The following is a 23,710-nucleotide window of genomic DNA, read 5'->3' as shown; positions in this document are numbered from 1 at the left end:
GTGCAGCTCGTTCTGCACAGAGTGGCCCCGAACCTGGTCTTCTGGGGTCCCTCGGCGGCTGTTTCAGCTCCTCCCCGCAAGCATTAACCACCTTAATGCGAGCTCCCTCGCATGGTGGTTAGTGCTTGCGGGCGCGCTCCCGTGATACAGCCGGCGGCTATAGCCGCTCACTGTATCACTCGGCCCCGCCCCCAGCGCGCCGCGTCATTGGATGTGATTGACAGCAGCGCGAGCCAATGGCTGCGCTGCTTCCAATCCATCCACTGTAGCCAATCAGCGGCCAGGGTGAGCGGAGGAATAGATGTCGGGAACGCGAAGCTGACTTTCGAGGCGTCAGGTAAGTAAAACGGGGGGGCTGGGGGCGGCGGTATTGTCAGAAGTTTTTTCACCTTAATGCATAGAATGCATTAAGGTGAAAAAATTTTTACCTTTACAACCCCTTTAAGTGCAGGAGAAATTTTTTTGTAACCTTGGCCAGATCTGTGCCTTGCCACAATTCTGTCTCTGAGCTCCTTAGGCAGTTCCTTTGACCTCATGATTCTCATTTGCTCTGACATGCACTGTGAGCTGTAAGGTCTTATATAGACAGGTGTGTGGCTTTCCTAATCTTTAAGTCCAATCAGTATAATCAAACACAGCTGGACTCAAATGAAGGTGTAGAACCATCTCAAGGATGATCAGAAGAAATGGACAGCACCTGAGTTAAATATATGAGTGTCACAGCAAAGGGTCTGAATACTTAGGACCATGTGATATTTCAGTTTTTCTTTTTCAATAAATCTGCAAAAATGTCAACAATTCTGTGTTTTTCTGTCAATATGGGGTGCTGTGTGTACATTAATGAGGAAAAAAATGAACTTAAAATGATTTTAGCAAATGGCTGCAATATAACAAAGAGTGAAAAATTTAAGGGGGTCTAAATACTTTCCGTCCCCACTGTATGTGCTGCTGGTGTAAACCAGTTGCTTTGCATAGCATGGCCAAAGCACAGGTTTGCTATAAGTGGGAATTTGCATATGTTACATAACAGCATTTGGCACGGTCAGATCTGTGCCCATTTATTATATTTAAAGTACACCTTAAAGGCTTCTGTGTCTAAATGGGTCCCAAATCAAATTACTTTGTGGGTTCTCATATGCTCCCCTTCCCAGACACTGCAGCTCACAGTGGTAGAGTTTCGGCAACAGATGAAGTGCTGTCAATCAAGAAAGCAGAACCATGTTTGGCCAGGTGCTGATCTACAAACTACAGGTTTGTGAATCAGTGGTGACAATGCCACACCAGCTGCAATCTCAATCTATTGCAAGCAAGGACATCCTACATAAGCACGACAATGCTGTTCTGAATGCAAGCTTTTTTAAAACAAGACCATAATTTTATATATGTATGCATATACGCATTGACGTCGGCCATCTTGTCGGCTGGAAACATCCCTGCTTTTACTGTACGAGATTTTCTCTCTCATATGGTGAGTTTTTTGGAATTTGTTTTAATCCCTTTTCGGAACATACGGCACCATGAGATTTCTACTTGCTTTATTGGCAATTTATCTGGCGGAGTCCATCTGATGTGAAGGAGCGCGCAGTGTTTGGCATCCGAGTTATCTGATTAATAAGTGCAAGTGACCGCTATATCTGGTGGTCCACATCCTACAGTAAGAGGCAATGTGTGCACCTGCTGGTGGAGGATTGCTCACAAGATTTCTTATTTACCACTGAGATATTACATCATCTGGATTCCTTTCATTATGAACTTTCTATATGAACTTTTCTCAAACACTTTCTGTTAATTAGCGCTGCACCCTTTGTGTTTATATGTTTATTTAGGACTCCACCACATAGGTCTGTTTATTTATATTTACATACAGTATAAACTTGTACAAGGGTACTTCCACATGAGATGTCATCCGACTAGCTTTCAAATTTTAAAACCAGAAAACAGCACTCGGAAGACACCATGAGTGCTGGCCTAATCCCATAAAAAAAAAAAAAAAAAATTAGTGGCCACATGACAACAAAATCTAACACGACTGATGATCAGTGTTTCCAGGTCCAAGCACTTAAATCAGAAGTAGGTCTATCCCTATGGGGCTGAAAAAGCAGAGTGAGGCATCATCAGGGGTTCTATGCAGGTGTGTGGGGGGGCCTGCTGCATAGCTTCAACGTTACTTTGCCTACTTTCTCAGTTTAGGGTCACTTAAAGACTGTGTAACCATGTAATTAGCAAATACTTGAGGATTTCTGAGGTCAGAATAGCTGACAAGATCAACTAACCTGTTTACAGCTTCTGAATTCTTTATAGCAAGCAGTGATGACATGGAAACAATAATAGCAGGCTGTTCCATGGAACATAAAAGTAAAACGTTAAATATTTTGCATCAAGGCATTTAAAAGAATTGCATAAATTATTCATATGTCTGACAAATGTTCCTATTTATGTAGGAAAAGTAAACTGAACAAGAGGTGATTGTTCCTGCTCAAGAACCAATGAATTCAGACTAATCCCATTTACTTGGCAAATGACGAATGTCCTCATTCTTAATAGTAAATTGTAAACCCAGAAACAGATTATACAAGCTGTTAACTCTTAGGTACTTTCTACAAAAGAACAACCTCAACAATATGTCATTAAGAAATACATTTTCTAAGGGAACAGAAAAGTTACCTGTGCATATATAGTACACAGTCATCTATTTATAAGCAGTGTTCGGGAACAGGACTATGTAACAAGAATGCAGTGAAGAGGCAAAAAATAAAATTCTTATTTCACATGATGTTGTATGTGTGGAACATATAATGGTGTGGAATGGTCCGTAGGTTGGTGCTGTGACTTGCCTTTTAAATCCTGCATTGAGACTATTAATGCTGAGAGTATGATGTGAGGACACTGGTCTGTATGGCTTCTATGTTATATGTAAGCAAAGGCACAAAATGTATTATGTCCAATTAAAGCCTCACGCTTTTTTTCTCTGCATGTACAAACATATAAAGTTATCATTTTTCTGTCCTGTCTTCCCAGCACAGGAATAGCACAGTAACATACACACCCCTCATGACAGACATCCTCATGCATACTTCTAATGATGGGAAATAAAAGTTGGTAGGGGAAACATCCAGGTCCCTGCATATTAGGTTGGGAGAACACACCAACACCATTAAAAGGGGTGTCAAGACACATAAGGGTTGATTTACTAAAACCGGAGAGCATAAAATCTGGTGCAGCTCTGCATAAACACCAATCAGTTACCAGGTTTGTTGTCAATGCTTAATTGAACAAGCTGAAGTTAGAAGCCGATTGGTTACCATGCAGAGCTGCACCAGATTTTGCACTCTCCAGTTTTAGTAAATCAACCCCATAGTCTGAAAACAGTTTAGGAAATGTCATAATAGGAACCCTAAAGGCTTGAAATTGGGGTATAGAAAAATAATAAACACTGGCAAGGGGGTAATTTCATTAGGTAACTTAGGTATACCCCAGTGGGTTTGCACGTGGAGTTTGATCTGAATTGTTTTATTTCTAATTGTTAGCTTTTGTATAATTTTTACTGTGTGTATATATGCATTTTTAATTGTGGTGATCAGATAGCTGTGAGTTGACCCCTTTTTTTTTTTTGCTTAATCCCTCATTTGGTGTCTCCTATGGGATTTGAGTGATACATCACTTGTGTCACTTCCAGTTTCTCCTTGAACTGGGCAAATGGCATAAGGTATATTGGCAGTCTCGATAATTTCCAGCCTGGTACTGTGAATTAGGCAAGAGGTGCTGATATGACTTTAATATGAAATTTTATTTTATATATGCAATTTTGTTATTAGTGCTTCTTTCTTATAAGCGCTCCTCGTTTCATATCGGTCATTCCCCCATGTCGCTTTCTAGACTATGGAGACACGCACGACCCTGGGTGGTTTCCATGACAGCAGCCTGTGTATATATGAGTATAGGGTGACAGCGTGACTCCGTTCCCGCTGACGAAGTCCCCCCTAGAACGTACAGGAGGAGGAGGAGTTATGTCCTCTACTTCACCCACAGCTATCTGTTTGGCTACTATCTGACAGTCCCTGGATTTGGATGTATATTGAGCGTTTTGTTATGCACTTTAGGAAAAGTGCCACCTTTGTAAGTGTTTTTAACTTTATTTTAGTTAATAAATTTGCCATAGCATGATAGCAGAGTACTATTTTGTGTTTTTACGCCACATAATGATCAGGTGCTTTGGATCACACTGCGGGTTACCCGTCCAGGACCTGGGGGAGCACATACTTACACTACTGCTCTATTGGGAAAGCGTGATATGACCATCCTGTTGAGTCAGGGGTTATGTGTATAAGGTGAGCCATTACAAGTGCCCTTAATGATGGGAACACACACACACACACACACACACACACACACACACACACACCCCCCCCACCGCCAGCGCCTGAATGCTAGCTCTTCACCCATTGATCTTTTCACCGGCTTATCCTTACTTCTATGGGAAAAGGTTTCATATGGACTTTTTATACTTTGTGTGTTGCACTGCAGTGTCAGGTTTTATGTAGTAGGTGAAGGGATGTCTAGTTTAAGGACTTAAGAGGGTCAAAACCAGACTCTGCAGGGGATGACACATGAGGGCACTTAGCAGCTACTGGAACAGTCTTCACGCTTCAAAGGCCCTAACTGCTAAGAAGTGCAGACTAGACATGGAGGCCCCTATGGACACAGTCCACAGATCAGAGGAAAAAAAACTCTGATAATGAAGACCCAAAAAAAAAAAAAAAAAAAAAAAAAAAAAAAGGGTGGTCCTAGTTTATGGGTTACTGGTGTTGGTTCCTTCTGGAGATAGCAGGTAAAAATGCTGAACCACTAGATCAGTACGGACCAAGGTCACGTGTAGCAGCGGAAGTGTGCTCTGTGTTTCCTTATGAAGACATGTTGCTTCCACACAACATTATAGGCCAGAGTGAGACAGGGCCTTAGGCACTCACAAACCTGGGAAGCTTGCGCTGAGGGAGTTTAAATACAGACAGAAGGAATCAAGTCACCGTAGGCCAGCAGTGGTGCTTCCTTCAGGCTGGATGGTTGGAAACAGTGCAGAGCATTCACACAGCAGTTCACCTAGCAGATGACGTCAGCGCTGGTTTTGTTTTCTCAGTCCTAACCCTTACCACAGTAAAAACCAGCAGGATAGATGGAAATGTGAACTAAAAAGGCATCCAGCAATTGCAAGTTAGCTTCCAGTGCTTCCCGGCCTTATTTATCAAGCGTGTACTCAGAGACCAGCCGGCACACCTGGGGCTGTGCTACAGCTCTGGACCTGTAACGGGCTTCATGGCCAACTAACACAATACACTATGACCTGGAAAGTGCCACAATGCAGAGCCTACATATTTCTGGCTAGTCTCACATGTCCAGTCAAGCAGGATCTGAGTATGGCCTCCAAAGTTAATGCTGAGGAAACGCCAATCTGCTATGCAGAGCAGTTTAAGTAGCAATGTAATAAGGAATCTTGACTGAATAAAGGGGGAAAAAAAAAAAAAAAAAAAAGGCCCAATTTCCTATGACACCAGCATAAAAACTGGGTAGAGGACGGGTTATATGGGAGGTGGCTTACAGTGTTTCGGTTTGTGTCAATGTCCCAATCAGATGCAAGCACAAGCAGCAGTAAAACCCACATGTTTCTGAATTCCTGTGTCCCTCAATGGAAAAAAAAAAAAAATGTTTATGCCTTTTATACCTGTCATTACCTTGTGTCTGCAATAGTAAATCATAGTTTTACTTGATTGTCACATGTAAGCAATGCTATAAATAACAGTATCACTCTGAAGCAATGTGATGCATGACGTACATGGCTTCAAAACACACACACTACTGATATCAGTTATGCTTACCCTGGAGATAGTGAGAGGCATGTTAAAGTCTTTGCCACCTTGAAGTCTAAAGCCCCAGGGACCTGGGCCAACCAGAGATACACTGTAGTTGCTCATTTTATCTGAAGTTCAGAGAATGAAAAGCAAAAAATTTCCAGAATTTTGTGCACCCTACAAAATAAAAAGAGTAAAAAGTCAGGGAAAGGATAAAATACAGAAAAACATTTTTTCATAAACACAGACTTAACTATGGTATGTTGCAAAAAAAAAAAAAAAAATGAATACACATGAATTAAACAATGATATTGCACACGCAAACAATACGGTATTATCCATAATGATAATGTCTGCAATATTTTCAGGAACTGAAACAAATTTAGTTGCTAAAGTTTATCCTTAGCCACAACTACTTTTCTATGGCCAGCACATCTACGTGCAGCAGATGGGATCACAAATCAGCCCTCCAATCTTTTTTTTTTTTTTACATGCCCCAAAAAACCCATGGCCTACTTTCACTTCATTGATGGCATTTTGGTTATCTTAACTGCAAGTAAGAATATCTTGCCCAAATTTCACAACAACTTCAAAACCACTATAACATTTAAAGTATAACTAAAAGCAAAAAACTTTTTTTTTTTTTTTTTGATACAGGGGAAATGGATTAGAACACCTGTCACCTGTATATAATTCCCCAGAGGAGTAATAGAGGAGAAATCTTCCATTGGGCACTAGTACCTGGGGGTACCCAAAAGATTAAAAAAGTGGTAATGAAATTCAGCGCTGACTAATAAATGGACTTAACACAATAAATGCAAGCAGGCACTAAGGTCAATTCAAAAAAATACCTCAAAAGCATAAAACATATAAAAAGTGCTGCGCAAATAAAAGTCCTTAAGTAAATAAATGTATGTAAAATGTAGTGACAGAATCAGAGGACAAAGACCACCAGTGACAGTATGCACGCTGAGATCAATATCTGGATGGTGACAAATCCCTCCGGGCATGGATGGCCCCTCACCTCAGATATTCGACCTGAAACAGGTCACACCGCTTATAACCATAGATGGATCAGTGTGGTTGTTAATTCCTCCTTCACTTCCCAGCACACGGTACAACAGCGGATGTTACATATAAAATAAAAGGGCAGAACATAGTGCTCTCCGTGGCTACTTTATTGAATACCAAAAAAGAAGACAAATAAATCAAACACTCACAGAGACCGGCACTCCGATCCGAGTGCCGGCTGACAAGCGTGTGATCGTGTCTACGAATGACCGCGGGTGACGTCATGTGCTCCTTCCCCCGTACGCGTTACGTCCTGTGGGCGGGACTTCATCGGCGTGGGGCGGTCATTCGTAGACACGATCACACGCTTGTCAGCCGGCACTCGGATCGGAGTGCCGGTCTCTGTGAGTGTTTGATTTATTTGTCTTCTTTTTTGGTATTCAATAAAGTAGCCACGGAGAGCACTATGTTCTGCCCTTTTATTTTATATGTAACATCCGCTGTTGTACCGTGTGCTGGGAAGTGAAGGAGGAATTAACAACCACACTGATCCATCTATGGTTATAAGCGGTGTGACCTGTTTCAGGTCGAATATCTGAGGTGAGGGGCCATCCATGCCCGGTGGAGGAATTTGTCACCATCCAGATATTGATCTCAGCGTGCATACTGTCACTGGTGGTCTTTGTCCTCCGATTCTGTCACTACATTTTACATACATTTATTTACTTAAGGACTTTTATTTGCGCAGCACTTTTTATATGTTTTGTACCCAAAAGATTGCCTTAATTTGCCAAGATTTCTTCTTCCCTTTCATAGAATTCCTTCTGTGGTGTTTCAGTTGGGCATTTTTGTCTCTAGTGTCTGAAGATCTGATTGTATTGTATGGTCTGGCTATAGGTGATAGATTCTTTTGATTAAACCTAGAAAACATGTTTAACCAAAATAATCCATCGTCTATAGCCAGACCATACAATACAATCAGATCTGTTCAGACACCAGAGATAAAAATGCCCAACTTAAACACCATAGAGGGAATTTAAAAAACAAACAGAATCCAATACTACCAATTCACAGATCAGGAAAATAATTACGGTAACATCCAAAGAACCAGGTTTTTCTAAACCAGACTGACCGAGATAATTAGGTTCCATTGGTGATCACCTACATCCCAGGCCTAGAAACTCTGACCACAAAAGCACTCCAGCTATTTCTGCACAAAGACAATAGCCTTCCGGAACTACCTCTTCTAGCATATTGATATCCACCCAATATAAGACAGTTTATTGTGAGGAGTACTGAGTAGTGCCAGTACCAGAATCACAGCAAAAGTACAGGTTTACTGTAGATCCTCAAATTGTGGTATACTTGATATTGTGTGCAAAACAAGACTATGTTGGAAAGACAGGTTAAACCAGGGGTCATCAAACTACAGCCCGCCAAGGCCATTTACCCGGCCCGCGGGGAGGGAGTGGGGGGGGGGGGGGTGAGCCGCGGCGGAGGCTAACAGGAGCTCTGACCATCCTCTTGCACCATCCATGTTCCTGATCACCGGTAAGTCTCCTTTGTATAGCCTGCCTCCCTGCATCCATCCCCTGCTTTATACCCAGTTCCAGAGTCACCCCTCACTTGTGGTGTTGATCTGCTGGCTGCATACTCGCGGCCTGCCACCATCTCCTGGCCTGGGCTCTCTGAGCTGTCTAAATCTCCAGGCTCCTCATGTGCTGCAACCATCCCTCTGCTGATCTCCCACTCACTGGCTGGGTGACCTCTGCTGCATTGCTGGGCACCGGTCAGGCTGCATTGATGTGGACTGGTGAGGGTGCATTGCTGGGCCCTGCAGAGGCCCCCCCCCTCCCTCCGCCACTTACCGGAGCCGTCGGCAGCGGCAGAGGCAATCAGATTTCACCCTTGCTGGGCATGGAGACGAGTGAGGGGAAGATAGCCCCCATCCGTCTCCATAACAATGCAGGGCGGAAGCATCGTCAAAACGTCACTTCCGCCCATAACGCTTAAAGGGCTTTTTTTTTTTTTTTAATTTTATTACATTTAAGTGTTAATATGAGATCTGAAATCTTTTTGACCCCAGATCTTATATTGAAGAGGTCCTGTCATGCTGGACCTCTAAGTCGAAATGCGTCGGAAGGATATGCTGAGACCACTGTCTTCTTTTATACAAGCGCTTGATTTTACTGCTTAACACGTGAGAGTATTTCCTTTGCTTTTTATGTATTAAAATTTCCATACGGAGTTACACTATATGCCTTCCTCTTTCTTTTAATTATGGGGCTGACTGCCTATATCTACTGAGTCCATCCATACCTTACACTTGTTCGGAGGTCCATCTGGAGGTCATATCTGGATAGAGCATCTGATCCCCTTGGTATATTATACCACAAAGCTTGATTGACTCACTAGGTGTACACCTATTTGAGTTCAATCCCTCTGGTAAGCAGCTTCTGGTGTCTTTGGTGGTGGACCCACTATTAACTGTTATTACATCATACATATTTGAAGTTAAAGACTTGTCACTATATTATATCCACATGTGGTTGAGGATTATCATCACACATGACTGAAGCTTGTCACTGACTTTTTTCTTTTTTGGACATCACACGTCCAAGTTACTCTGTTTATAGACATCACATGTCATAATAGAGGACTGCTTGGAGTATTTTTGAGCACATCATTTATTATTCAAGTTTTCTGTACTAATATTATTTGTTATGGTTTATATGATCACATAAGCACTGCACATTTCACCCTATTTGTCATTTTTGCAACTTTATCCACTGCTGTGCTGGCTGCTTTAGTTTTTTTTTTTTTTTTTTGAGACAGCGCGGTATATATTTGTTTATAACTTACAGTACTGCTTTTTTCTATTACAAGGGATGTTTACATTCCTTGTAATAGGAATAAAAGTGACAAAAAAAAAAAAACAGCATGTGCAACACATTCCACCACCTTGCACCGTGCTGCAGCCAATAGAGCCTAAATTTGTCATCAAAGAAAAAAAATAGAAAAAAAAAAAAAAAATTAAAAAAGTGAGATGTGCCACTATTGGGCTGGTCATCCTAATGCACACCAGCGGCTGCGTTTTAGCACAGTTGCTGGTGTGAATGGCCCATCCTTCTTATAGAGATTATCTATGGCTTTCTATAGCACTCTTTGCCATTCCATTAACTGAAATTATTGAACAGGTGTGGAATTTATGGGAAGCCAAAGAAGCTGTAATTTCCTGTAAACATTAGTACAGTAATACCTTGAATTACGAGCAGAATTAATTCCAGAAGAATGCCTGTAATCCAAAGCACTCGTATACCAAAGTGAATTTCCCCATAGGAAATAATGGAAACTCAGACAATCTGCTCCATAGCCACTGCTAGTCTACGCAGTACCACATGTGGCCAGAGGTGTGGGGGCGCCGGAGACACTCAGGAACAGTGTGTTTCCGAGTGTCACCGGCGCCCTCGCACCTCTGGCCAAATGCAGTACTGCACACCGCAGCGCCTTGAATCCTGCTCGTCTTGCGAGACTTGTATAGCTTGTAATGCGTAACGCTCGTAAACCGCGTTACTCGCAATCCGAGGTTCCACTGTAGTGTTAAAGTGGAACTTTAGTCAGAGCAATAAAGCAGAGTTCCACCCAAAAGTGGAACTTCCGCTTTAAGGACTCCTGACCCCCTGACATGCCACATTTAGCATGTCATTTTTTTCTGGGGGGGGGGGGGGGGGGGGGGGGGAGAGTAGGTATTTTTGACAGGTACCAAGTTCCCACTTCCACTAGGGCCGCCTAGGCGGCCCCTCGCTCCCTGCAATCTTCTGGGACAGGTCACAGGTCCCAGAAGAGTCCCCAGCCATTCAGGACGCACAGTGCAACTTGTGCACCTAGCTGTGAAGCCGCAAGCTGTTACAACCAGATGCCCACAGTTGTGATGCCGGCACCCTGGAGAGGCGGGGGGAAAGAACCGAGGCTTCGTGCGGCCACATTGCTGTATCGCGGAACAGGTGAGTGTGTTTATTAAAAGTCAGCAGCTACACTTTTTGTACCTGCTGACTTTTAATAAAACACAGAAAACGGCTGGAACTCCGCTTTAGGTCCTGCTAGATCACTCCATGCTGTCCCCTTTGCAGGTATAGCCATGTAAACCATATTTTTAAAAAGATATACACTGTCTCACCCTGCTGTGCACAAGCTCAGTTGCTCTTGATTTTTCGTGCCAAAAATGTAGAGGCCAATCTGCTGAGAGCCTAAAGATTTACTGCTGTTCAGGGGCTCTGAGCTTCAGCAAAATGGCAGCCTCTAGCAAGAAGAACAGAAACAATGCTGAAGGCAATTTAAAGCAAACGCATTTTTGGTAGTATAATTATTCATGTGGAATGTATGCTCCTTACTAAAGAACATTATTTTTCATCAAGTTATAAAGTTCCACTTTAAAATGAAAACAATATTTGCTTATTTTTATTATACAAGTGGATACGTTTTATTTTTACATAGTGGGGTTGAAGTGATCTGTTTAAAAATTGACTATTCAGCATACATTTCCAGCTGGCCACTGGACAGTTTATGTCCCACTGCGAGGTTGCAGATGTTGTCCCAAGCTGCAGGAAAAAGACTCTGGCTTCCACCTGCAGAGAGGATTAATACAGCAGGTGCTGAGAGCTGGGAACTGAACGCCCTATAAACTGCCATTCTACCAAGAACTTGTTTCTATTTTCATTATTTGGCTGTGCAAAGTTTTCCTGCTCAGTGCACCTAAAAAATATGTTAGGTTATGTGATAACCATCAATTTTCTGCCTTTTCACATAAATACCTACAAAGGTAAAATTCTGCATATCTCTGCTTTACAAAAGGTGACAGATTCCATAGGTCTTATATTATGTACATTTAAATCTACTGTTGTCTCAGGTATTAGGGAAAAAAAAAAAAAAACTGTAAAGCTACATTTACAGTTACAGTCCCCGGGTTACAAATAAGATAGGGACTGTAGGTTTGTTCTTAAGTTGAATCTGTTTGCAAGTCGGAACAGGTCCATTAAAGTGTAGCTCCAGCCAAAAAATCTATTTTTAAGCTTTTTGGAAAACATAGGGAAGGGTTATCACCCCTGTAACATTTGTTTTGCTGTCTGTGCCCCTGTTCAGAAGATTTCACCTCACTTTCTGTCCCAAAGAGAATTGGATTTTGAAAATTTTGGGCTGTTAGGAAACATGGACTGGTGATAAAGCATCAGTGGAGGTACATTTTTCCCATATTAACTCTTACAGGAGTGAATTTCCCTTCCTAGGGGTAGATTTCATCTCACTTCCTGTTGTCTCCCTCCGTTTGTAAGTAGGGGACCGCCTGTATTTACCTTTTCTGGAAAAGTTTAAAATAAGCAGATATTCAATACTGATACATTGAATAAGCTGTTTGCTCTATCACATTGGTCTCAAAACCACAGCCTTCTACATTATTTTACCAAATACAGAGAGGCTGATGCATCTATTATTAGACCCAATTTGCCTCCCAGCTTCCACCCTACTGCTCGCTCTGCTGTCTGAAAGGTAAAGCTGGTCATTCATCCAGTAAACTGAAAAAAAATATAAAATCAAAATGGTCCTCTGCCGGATTGTATCCCGACAGCATCACCCGCAGCTGTCAGCCATAGATCGAGAAAGGTTTTTCAGGACAGCCTTTCAACAGAAGTCGATCACACTGCTTTCATACGGTTCAGCAGGGACAACATTTGGAACAGTGTGTAGCTAGCCTTGACTGAAGTCAATTGTGAATTTTGATGAGTGCATGGCCAGCTAAGGAGGGGGGACTCCGTCATTTAAATGTAAGCATTCATTCATAAACCAACTTTTTTTCAGCCCACAAACTATTTGAAAAATATACGATGTGGCCCTTGTACTGAAAAGGTTGGAGATCCCTTATCCTACACAAAACATTTTTATCATCAGCATTATTACCTCAAGTAACAATGCAGTACAACACTGAGCTGAACACCATATTATGCAATTGTGTGTATACAATGAATATGTATATACAAAATGTAAGCAAGTTCCCATAAAGGTTAACCCATTCATGACTTTTCAAATTCACATGGCAAGGTAGGGTTTAGCAATTTATGATTTTATTTTTTTTTTTGGGGGGGGGGGGGATGAATACAGCACCAAACAGATTAGGTATGTGTATCCTGCTGTAAGTGGCTGCTTCTGCTAAAAAATTATCCATGCAGCAACTTTTTTTTGTAGCCCCAAGTGTCTGTTTCCCAATGGTTAACAGGGGCTGCTATAAAGAAAAATGATGGCGCTCACCATAACTGAGTGGAAGAGATCCGGTCACTAAGCAACTCATCCTCGATTCACAGAACACAATATTGTGAGACAATAGTAGGAGTTCTGTAAATGGTGAAGAGGATGGGCAAACAGGCAATTTTTCTCTGTAGCAGCCGCTGTTAACCTTCACAACACCAGAAGATAGCTGGTTCAATAGAGTTTCCAGTGGCTATGAAGCAGACACTGCAGGGATTTTTGCCAGGAGCACCCATCTGCAGCTAATGGGAATACATAGAACACATACAAATATCATATATATCATTATAGAATATAATCTCACACACTAAACAAAGTATGAGAACTGCCATTAATAAAAAGTTACATGTTCTGGGATTGTCACCCTTACATTTCCTTCACTGTTTGTGGAGACATTGAGCAGGAACCAGCATGTCCCTACTCAGTGTCCAAAACATGGTCATGCACTGACAAAATGTAACCAGTCCAGCAGGGATCAGCGTGTGGGATCACCCATTCAACAGAAGTCAATTGTATGTAGAGGGCAGTGAGGAGAGCTCTGAAAGCTGGTTGGTGGGAAGGAACACCGACCCCTTCACACAGCAACAAAGCTTAAGCTGTCAATCACAGGCTGTGCGTGGGCGATCCCTCCCCATTACCCGTAATTTTGGTGTCAGGAAAAAACTTGTCAGAAGTTATACATGCTGATAGCAAAGCAGCAGACAGAAATGATACAGTGCTTCCAATTAAGACAAAATACACACTATACAGGGATATGCTTTGTTCCTATTTCATGTCTGAGGTTTACAACCACTTTAAGGCCATGGATCGGGAGAGAGACTTTTTGTGTAGGCTTTTCAGCCATGTTATAAGGTCAAGTTGTTTTTGGAGCTGGGAAGCTTTTTTTTCATTTCTGATGCCTTTTGGAATAAATTTACCCCTCATCACACATTTGTGGGTTTCCCACAGAGAGTGGGAAAACATCAGTAGTGTCATTGTCTTTAAAAACTTGTGTAAGGGCCATAGACAATTCACGTTGCAGAGTGCCTTCCTGGATCAAGGAGTCTACGTTTCAAAGGACCATGCCTTGGGCAAGGAAGTGCCTAGGTTAATGTCTAGAGCAGTCAGAGCATGGTACAAATATATATTATATATATATATATATATATATATATATATATATATATATATATATATATATATATATATATATATATATATATATATATATAGTCTGGGTCGCAATGAGAGTTTTCATAACATATGGAAGTAGGGATTGAGATGTTAGTATGTAGGCAAGCTGGAATAGCTGTGGTGTGGTTCTGAATAGAAAATGGTCACGAATACTGGGATGTTGTATTCACCACACATGGACCGGATAGAGATTGGAAGGCTTCTTTGACTCACCCAAATTAGGAGTACAAGAGAGGAGTTGAAGACCACCAGGTGTCTAAAAGAAGGTTGAGGACCATGTTGAGGTCACCTCCTAAAATTAAACCTCCCTCCATTAAATTCTGGCAAGAAAGACAGAGGGAGAGGAGGAGAGACGAAGAAGAACAGCACATACAGAAACAAAAGTGCAGTACATTATTCACTTCACAGAAACCCATCTCTTATAACTTGTTGCATCATCTGGGTTAAAAGTTCCATGCCCAGTTTAGTGGTAAAAGTGGACAAAAAGGCTCTGAAATCAGGGTACGCTAGCAGAGCTGGATGGCAGGCCACTGCTGACTGAGTGAGCGGCTTGTCCATGGACTCGAGCCCCTGGTCTGTGTGCCCAGTTTCATTTCTAAAGCTTGTATCTTGTGTAGCCAGATCCTGAGGCTGCTCAGCTGAGAGCGGTAGAAGGAAGTCCTGTAGCTGTAGGCAGTTAGCAGTGGGTCCCATGCATCTCAGGCACCATATTGGCTTCTTCCTGCTTGGAAGGTAGGTAGGAAGAGGCATGCTGGGAGGGAAGTAATCAGCTACCAAGGAGCTGCAGGTGCATGGTCTGGTTCCCAAAGTCTTCCTAAGGCTTAATGTACATGGGATGTTTTTACAACCACTCCTGAACGATTTAACTTGACGGATAGTAACCCACGATTAAAACATCTGTTTTGCCACGTTTACATGCCGTGTTAGAAAAAAAATTATTATTCATTTTTTTTTTTTTTTTAAATAGCCAAAAATGAAAAACGCCTGTAAACGAAACGCAGCTTAACGCGAGTTACCGCATTTAGCGCTTGAAATGCCTCTAAGCTCAGCGTATGAACTAATTTTTTTGCTTTCCAAAAAAGGCCTCTAAAAACTCAACTGCCTAAAAACGACATTAAACGAACCTGTGTACATGTTCACATAAGATAACACTGGATGAATTCAGGGGTAGCTGAAAAAAAAGCAGCCAACCGCCTCTGAACGTCCCGTTTACCAGCAGCAGCGTTCAAAAATAAGAATAATAATAAATAGTCAACACTAGTCTTCGCTGCAGCTCATTTCATCTGGCACAATTCACATGGGCCAGAGTACCTTTGCTTGTTGAGATATGCTCTCTGCTGAATTTAGGAGGACCACAGATAGCATTATTAAGATAAATGCAGAGTATATTTACACAAAAAACACATGTGATCTATGGTACTGGCACCAGGCAGGAAGATGCATCTGTAAAGACATCTTTTTTTGTTTAGAAGCCTAAGGGTAATTAATGCAGAACCGAAGCAATGCACATGAAGCCAACATTGTCTGTGATCCAGGAACTTGTGCTCTGCAGACAGAGCACATCAGTGCTGATTAATTAAAATAAACTTGCTTCCATTAACTTACATTCCCCAAATCTAAACCAAGCATTACGGGAATTTTTTTTTTTTTTTTTTTTTTTTTTTTAACAGTGCATTTCCCAACTTTGCCACATTGTTTCAAGAATCCTCATTAAAAAGGCCACCAGCCTATTACAGCAATATATCTGTGCAATTACTGTTTCCAACACATATCATGTCTAGCTGCCATTTTCAGTAATATCTCAGCAGATAACAGTAGCTGAAATGTTCCACAAAGCCATTCCAACAACTGGTTTACAAGACAATAAATGACTGCAATTTTACTTCCCCCTCCCACTTGCTTCCAAGCACATTATTCAAGTATCTATGTTCCTTACCAAATATCTTTTGAAAACACTTTTTTGGTTTGAGACTTCCTAATGATTTTTTTTTAGCTCCTCACAGCTTCTGTATTCTGTAGTGCTGGAAACTAGGCAATGAAAAAAAGACACACAGGCTCTGTGACTGTAAGGGGTCTGGTCCAGGAAACATAGGATGTCCTGCCAACAAAATTAAGGTACTCGAAAATAATCTCCTCAAGTGCCATTAATACAAATGTTAAGTGTACACCTAAATAAAGACAAAATATTTTAGGGGATGGATAAATATAGAAGGGTAATAAGAGAAGCACAGATAAAAAAAAAAAAAAAAAAAAAAAAAAAAAAAGTGACACTGAACAAGGTTTGATGCTGTAGCTGTATCAGAATGAACTGTCTGTTTACTGCATTGTAATGGTTTCAGTAGCTTTAGTGCTAGTTCACACCAGACGCAGTTCCGCACCCTTTTTTTCTGCACAAAATGCATGCACAGTGTTTTCAATGTATTCCAATGGCTCTAGTTCACACTATGCAGTTTCCGGTCAGTTTCTGCACCGGAAACTGACTGCATGGTGTGAACTAGAGCCATTGGAATACACTGAAAACACTGTGCATGCATTTTGTGCAGAAAAAAAGCGTGCGGAACTGAATGGAACTGCATCTGGTGTGAACTGGCTCTTAACGTACTAAGGAAACATATAGATCTTTTAAAGTGTATGGTTCCTTCCTAAAAAGTCATTAAACCCACAACATTAAAAACGGTCAGTACACGCTATATTACTTGCTGTTCATACTCAGTGACTATAGGATTTATATTCTGTATTCTACAAAAAAATCCTGCTGTTCACTGTCCCTGTTGCAGCCTGAGATTGTGTAGACCAGCCGTTGCCACATCTACTGAGCATGCTCCAGCTTCTAAGCTGTTCACTTCTTCCCTTTTCTTATCTGTGAAGACCACATGACTATAGAGTCACACGTGGGCTTACAGTATATACCTCTATCAATGACAGCCCACTCCCTCCATGCTCACTAAACACATTAGAGGCATGATATTACATGTTTATTGATGGAGGCATCACCTCCCTGTAATTGTATCCACATACAAACAATAGGCACAGGCTGGAGGGGCATGAAACAGGCTGCGTTTGGTAGAACCTCCCCTTAGCCACTTCAGCCCCGGAAGGATTTACCCCCTTCCTGACCAGAGCGTTTTTTGCGATTCGGCACTGCGTCGCTTTAATTGACAATAGCGCAGTCGTGTGACGTGGCTCCGAAACAAAATTGACGTCCTTTTTTTCCCACAAATAGAGCTTTCTTTTGGTGGTATTTGATAACCTCTGCGATTTATGTTTTTTGCGCCATAAACAAAATAAGAGCGACAATTTTGAAAAAAAACGCATTATTTTTTTACATTTTACTATAATAATTATCCCCCAAAAATATATAAAAAAAAAAAAAAATTTTTCCCCTCAGTTTAGTCCGATACATATTCTTCTACATATTTTTGGTAAAATCGCAATAAGCGTTTATTGATTTGTTTGCGCAAAAGTTATAGCGTTTACAAAATAGGGGATAGTTTTATGGCATTTTTATTAATAATCTTTTTTTACTAGTAATGGCGGCGATCAGCGATTTTTATTGTGACTGCGACGTTATGGCAGACATTTTTTTTTACACATTTTTGGGACCATTGTCATTTATACAGCAATCAGTGCTATAAAAATGCATTGATTCCTGTATAAATGACACTGGCAGTGAAGGGGTTAACCACTAGGGGGCGGGGAGGGGTTAAGTGTGTCCTAGGGGAGTGATTACTGTCAGGGGGATGGGCTGGTGTGTGACGTCACTGAGAGGACGAACGGGGAGATGTAGTTGTAAACAGCATCTCCCCGTTCTGCCTAGTGACAAGTGTCACTGGATCTCTGCTCCCTGTCATCGGAGCAGAGATCCAGTGACACTTGTCACTAGGCAGAACGGGGAGATGCTGTTTACAACTACATCTCCCCGTTCGTCCTCTCCGTGAGGCGATCGCGGATATGCACGCAGCGATCGAGTCCGCGGGACCCGCGACCCGACTCACGGAGATCGCGGCAGGTGCGCGCGCACACGGCGGCAAATTCAAAGTAATGTACGGGTACGTTACTTTGCGCAGCCGTGCCATTCTGCCGACGTAAAAGTACAGGAGCCGGTAGGGAACCGGCTAGAGAGCCCAAATCACTTTTTTTTGTGTGTGAAAAAAACATGTAAAATACATTTGTATGACGATTTAAAAAACATTGGATATTAATTATGTATTTTTCCTTTGTATCTTAAACGCTGGTTTTTGTTTTTTAGTCTCCTGCCGCCAATGTTTCCTTGCAGATGAGCTGAGAACAGAGATGGGTGACATGACAGCTATATATTGATTATGAAAAAAGGGATTTTGTTTTAAATTATAATTTTTGCCATCATCCATATACATAAAGTGAAGGGATGATGTTAATCAAAAAACAGTGTGTAATAAGTACTGTAGTAACCTGAATTACGAGCAGAATTTGTTCCAGAAGAATGCTTGTAATCCAAAGCACTGGTATATCAAAGCGAGGAAGTAATGGAAACTCAGATAATCCATTCCACAGCCACGGATTGTCTATGCAGTACTGCATGTGGCCAGAGGTGCGGGGGCGCCAGAGACACTCTGAGACGCTCGGGAGCAACCCCAGCATTTTCGTGTGCCCAGGAGGTACAGATGCAGCATCCAGCCCAGATGGTTTTGGGTTGTAAAAGTCAATGGCAGGCTGAAATGCACTGAGACTGAACGCTGTACCAAGTGGTAAATGCATTTAGGGCCCCAAGCATTCAGCGATGAATGCCCAGAATGCACAATACATTCGCAAATTCTCATGATTTTTGGACCACACAAGTATGAATGCAGGTTGACAGACTGGGAATATGTAGAATATGACTGCACTACTTTCTAACCCTACTTACTGTTTTGCATAACCAATAGCCACACCCTCTGTTTCAACACTATAAACTGCAAGAAATCCTACATGCTCACTTTTCTCATTGTTATTATGCAGAAACTACATTTAAACCCACTTAGAAACTACTTTTCTTGCAAGTATAAAAGGCACAAATTCAGCCTGGGTAAAAACAAAATCATGCTTTCTCAAATTAATTCACAGTTTGTATATCTAAAATGTTTTTCCACAAGTTAGCCCAAAACTGCTGCTCATGAAACAGAAGATCCTTACTGTAACTCTAGTCTGTTCACTTCAGCACCAGTTTGTAGCGTAAATACATAACACTAGCCACTAAGGGATTCTTGTGGTTTCTCTTGACTATGAAAGCTACTGTGAGCACGTTGGCTAATCATCTTCAATAAAACAAAAGTCAAGTTGATGAAAACACAAAACCAATAATGCAGTCAGGCACCTGGCTAAGATTCATATAAGGATAAAGCAAACAGTGTGAATTCTTTGAAAACTAGCACTATATTTGGACCCGATGTCAAGCAGATTATGCTTGATGTGCTTATACAGGCAGTCTCCGAATTATGAACACCTGACTTACATACGACTCCTACTTACAAACAGCCTCAACGCCGGCTGTTTGTGCTCAATGCTGGTCCTGGATACCTCCGAGCAGCTATCTTGCCATATTCCACACTACAGTACTTCATGTACTGCATGGCCAGAAGAGCCCCAGAAGCGCCCGGAACATCCCACGTCCCTGCACAGGCAGACGCCGGAACATCCCACGTCCCTGCACAGGCAGACGCCGGAACATCCCACGTCCCTGCACAGGCAGACGCCGGAACATCCCACGTCCCTGCACAGGCAGACGCCGGAACATCCCACGTCCCTGCACAGGCAGACGCCGGAACATCCCACGTCCCTGCACAGGCAGACGCCGGAACATCCCACGTCCCTGCACAGGCGGACGACGGAACATCCCACGTCCCTGCACAGGCGGACGCCGGAACATCCCACGTCCCTGCACAGGCGGACGCCGGAACATCCCACGTCCCTGCACAGGCAGACGCCGGAACATCCCACGTCCCTGCACAGGCAGACGCCGGAACATCCCACGTCCCTGCACAGGCAGACGACGGAACATCCCACGTCCCTGCACAGGCGGACGACGGAACATCCCACGTCCCTGCACAGGCGGACGACGGAACATCCCACGTCCCTGCACAGGCGGACGACGGAACATCCCACGTCCCTGCACAGGCGGACGACGGAACATCCCACGTCCCTGCACAGGCGGACGACGGAACATCCCACGTCCCTGCACAGGCAGACGACGGAACATCCCACGTCCCTGCACAGGCGGACGACGGAACATCCCACGTCCCTGCACAGGCGGACGACGGAACATCCCACGTCCCTGCACAGGCGGACGACGGAACATCCCACGTCCCTGCACAGGCGGACGACGGAACATCCCACGTCCCTGCACAGGCGGACGCCGGAACACCCCACATCCCTGCACAGGCTGACGCCGGAACACCCCACATCCCTGCACAGGCAGAAGATACACTTACAAGCAGTGTTCCACTTACGAACAAACCTACAGTCCTTAATGTGTTCGTAACCCAGGGACTGCCTGTAACTGGTAGACAGCCTTTGCATCCAAACAATGCTCACTTGGATTTCCAAGTGCAATCTTTATGGGGTCAATTGATTCAGTCATTGCTTCAAAGTTCCACTATCCTACCAATTTGCTTCAAGTGTCACACGACATCTACTGTATGCATGCAGTATTCAGTCAGCTTCTGTTTAGTTCCATTAGGAAAAAAAGTCTACATGAATGTGGCTGACAAGGAACCCGGGTGCAGAAGATGAATGTGATAAAGTGATAAAGTGGTTCTAAAGGCAGAAGATTTAATTTTTTTTTTTTTTTAACCTTAATGCATTCTATGCATTAAAAGTAGGGGTGCAACGGATCGTCACTGATCCGTGATCCGTACGGGTCAACCTCCGCGGATCGGCACACCCGCGGAGCGCTCCGTGGCCTCGGCCATAGGAAAGGCCGCGGCTTCGGCCATCTTGGTACACCCGGTGGCGGCCGCTGTCTCACCAGGAAGTGACATTTCGTCGCCATCTTGCTACACCCCAACACAGTACTGTAATGAACGAGTGAGAAGGGGGCAAGCGGACATCTTGTTACACCCACCTGAGTTTTAGATTTAACAGCTATTTTCAACACAAAACGGAGCTTATATGCATAAATACAGTATTTGTAGATCGGACAGACTGTTTAGATGTTAAATGTGAAAATCAGAGGTGTTCTGTCACATTAGCAACAATGTAAGGTCAGCAGGTTTGCTGCTACTTTTAAAATTTAACATCTAAACAGTCCATCCGATCTACAAATACTGTATTTATGCATATAAGCTCCGTTTTGTGTTGAAAATAGCTGTTAAATCTAAAACTCCGGTGGGTGTAACAAGATTTGTCTTTTTTTTTGCTGATCCAAAAATGATCCGATCCATGACTCTGATCCAAGGATTGAGCCGATCCATGAGTTTTTTGATCCCTTGCACCCCTAATTAAGAGAGAAGTAGATTTTTTTTCCCCATAATCATACTCACCTAGGTGGATGCAGCATCTGTCCCCCGCTGCCCCTGCACTGAGAACTGAGCGATCGAACACCGCCAATGGCTCAGTTCTCTCAGCTTCCCGAGCAGAAAGCTGCTAACTGTCAAATCAGCAGCTCTCCGCTCTGCTCCTCCACGCTCACTGAAGCACTGGACGGGAGCGGCCGTCTCAGGCTCCTAGCGGCTCGCTGAGACGGGTATCAGTCCAGATCCCGACTTGCCATGATGGCGCGGTGCCTGGACTGATTCCTGTGACGTCAGCAGAGAGCAGGCTCCCAAGAGTACAAAACGAATTGCACTCCTTTAACCCATAGGCGAAGTACAGGAAAACAAGCTCAGGCTGGACTTCTTTAAATTGGACCTTCAGCCATTTTTTTAAACTTTCCATCTATTAAATCTTCTGCCCTTGTTGTTTTAACTTTGGACAGTAAAACATTTTTTTTCTGCCAGCAAATACCTTATACAGCCCACTTCCTGTTTGTCAGGTCATTAGCCTAGGCTTATGACATCATGCACAGCTCTCTCAAGAGTTTGGCAGGAAGGGAGGGGGGGATGAGTCATAAGAGGGCCAATGAGAGTTGCAGAGCTGGAGGTGTGCCTCTGTGTGTGTAAATCCAGGAAGTGAACAGACAGCAGCTTCAGTTGCCCACAGTTAAAATGGTTGCAGCCAAACTCAGTGGAGGGAGATTTCTGCAGCATATTTGGCAAGTACAGAATCACAGTATATATAAAATAATATGCAAAGTGGTTGGAGGGAAGCTTCAGAATGGCAAAGATGTTTTTATTACAAATTATGTAAGCGGACTGCAGTTGTTCTTTTTTCCTATTACAATAACAAACATGTTATACTTACCTGCTCTGTGCAGTGGTTTTGCACAGGGCAGCCTAGATCCTCCTTTTTTTGGGTCCCTGGCCCCTCCCTTCTGTTGAGTGCCCCCCACAGCAAGCAGCTTGTTATGGGGGCACCCGAGCCGCAGCTCCGTCTATCCATTTAGACACAGAGCCACGCCTAGGCCCTACCCCTCTCTCCTCAGTGGCTAACCGAGATTGACAGCAGCAGGAGCCAATGGTGCCGCTGTTGTGCCTCAGCCAATCAGGAGGGAGACAACTGAGGCATTCGTGGACATTGCTGGATCGAGATGGGGCTCAGGTAAGTATTGAAGGAGCTGAGGGGGGCTAAGGCACACAGAAGGTTTTTTTTTTTTTTTGTATCTTAATGCACATGCATTAGGATAAAAAAAACCTACCTTTACAATCCCTTTAAGGTATAAAACCTTCTGGGTTCATCTCTATAGCCCCCCACTCCCCCTTATACTTACCTGAGCCCCATCTTGATCCAGCGATGTGCATGAGAGCAGCGCCTCTCTCTCCTTATTGGCTCACATAGCAATGGGAGCATTTGGCTCCTGCTGCTCTCAAACACAGCCAGTGAGCCAATGGGGAGAGAGTGGGGGCCTGAGCCATGCTCTGTGAGTGGACAATTTTTTTGAGTATAGATTTATGTTTGAATGATGGTTGAATCCAATACAGTTAATACTTCCTCCAGCAGAGTTAGTGAGTCGATTAACTACCCTTTCAGAAAATACTTTCTAGGATCAGTTTTGAACTTTCCTCTTGCTAGTCATGTCCCCATGGTCTTGATCCTAGCTTCATATTGAAAAAAAAAAAACTGCCCTCCTGAACCTTATTCACCCTCTTTGATGTATTTAAAGGATTCAGTTGCATCTCGCCCTTCCCCCTTCTTTCCTCCAGACTGTACATTTGAAGTTCCTGAAGTCTCTTCTGAAATGTTGTATTGCTTTTCAACAGTGAGAGCTTCTAGCTATAATTTCTAACTGTAAATTATTCAGATGAAACCAATATCAAATACCATCAATATAAAAAAGG

The 23,710-nt window shown here is 43.0% G+C and overlaps 1 protein-coding gene across 4 annotated transcripts in view; it reads right to left on the bottom strand.

Annotated features, from left to right (window-relative positions):
* The window catches only part of PDLIM5 (PDZ and LIM domain 5), a 258,152-nt gene that overhangs the window by 227,493 nt on the left and 6,949 nt on the right, over positions 1–23,710 (bottom strand). For all 4 annotated transcript variants that reach the window (XM_073601103.1, XM_073601099.1, XM_073601093.1 and 1 more), the window contains exon 2: positions 5,871–6,020. In XM_073601103.1, coding sequence (XP_073457204.1) covers positions 5,871–5,966 — 96 coding nt within the window. In that variant the 5' untranslated portion in view covers positions 5,967–6,020. The remainder of the gene's footprint in view (positions 1–5,870; positions 6,021–23,710) is intronic.

Source organism: Aquarana catesbeiana, linkage group LG01 (genome assembly GCF_042186555.1).
Source record: "Aquarana catesbeiana isolate 2022-GZ linkage group LG01, ASM4218655v1, whole genome shotgun sequence".
Classification (NCBI taxonomy): domain Eukaryota; kingdom Metazoa; phylum Chordata; class Amphibia; order Anura; family Ranidae; genus Aquarana; species Aquarana catesbeiana.
The sequence above is the reverse complement of the archived record's forward strand: the minus strand, read 5'-3'. Positions and strand labels throughout refer to the sequence as shown.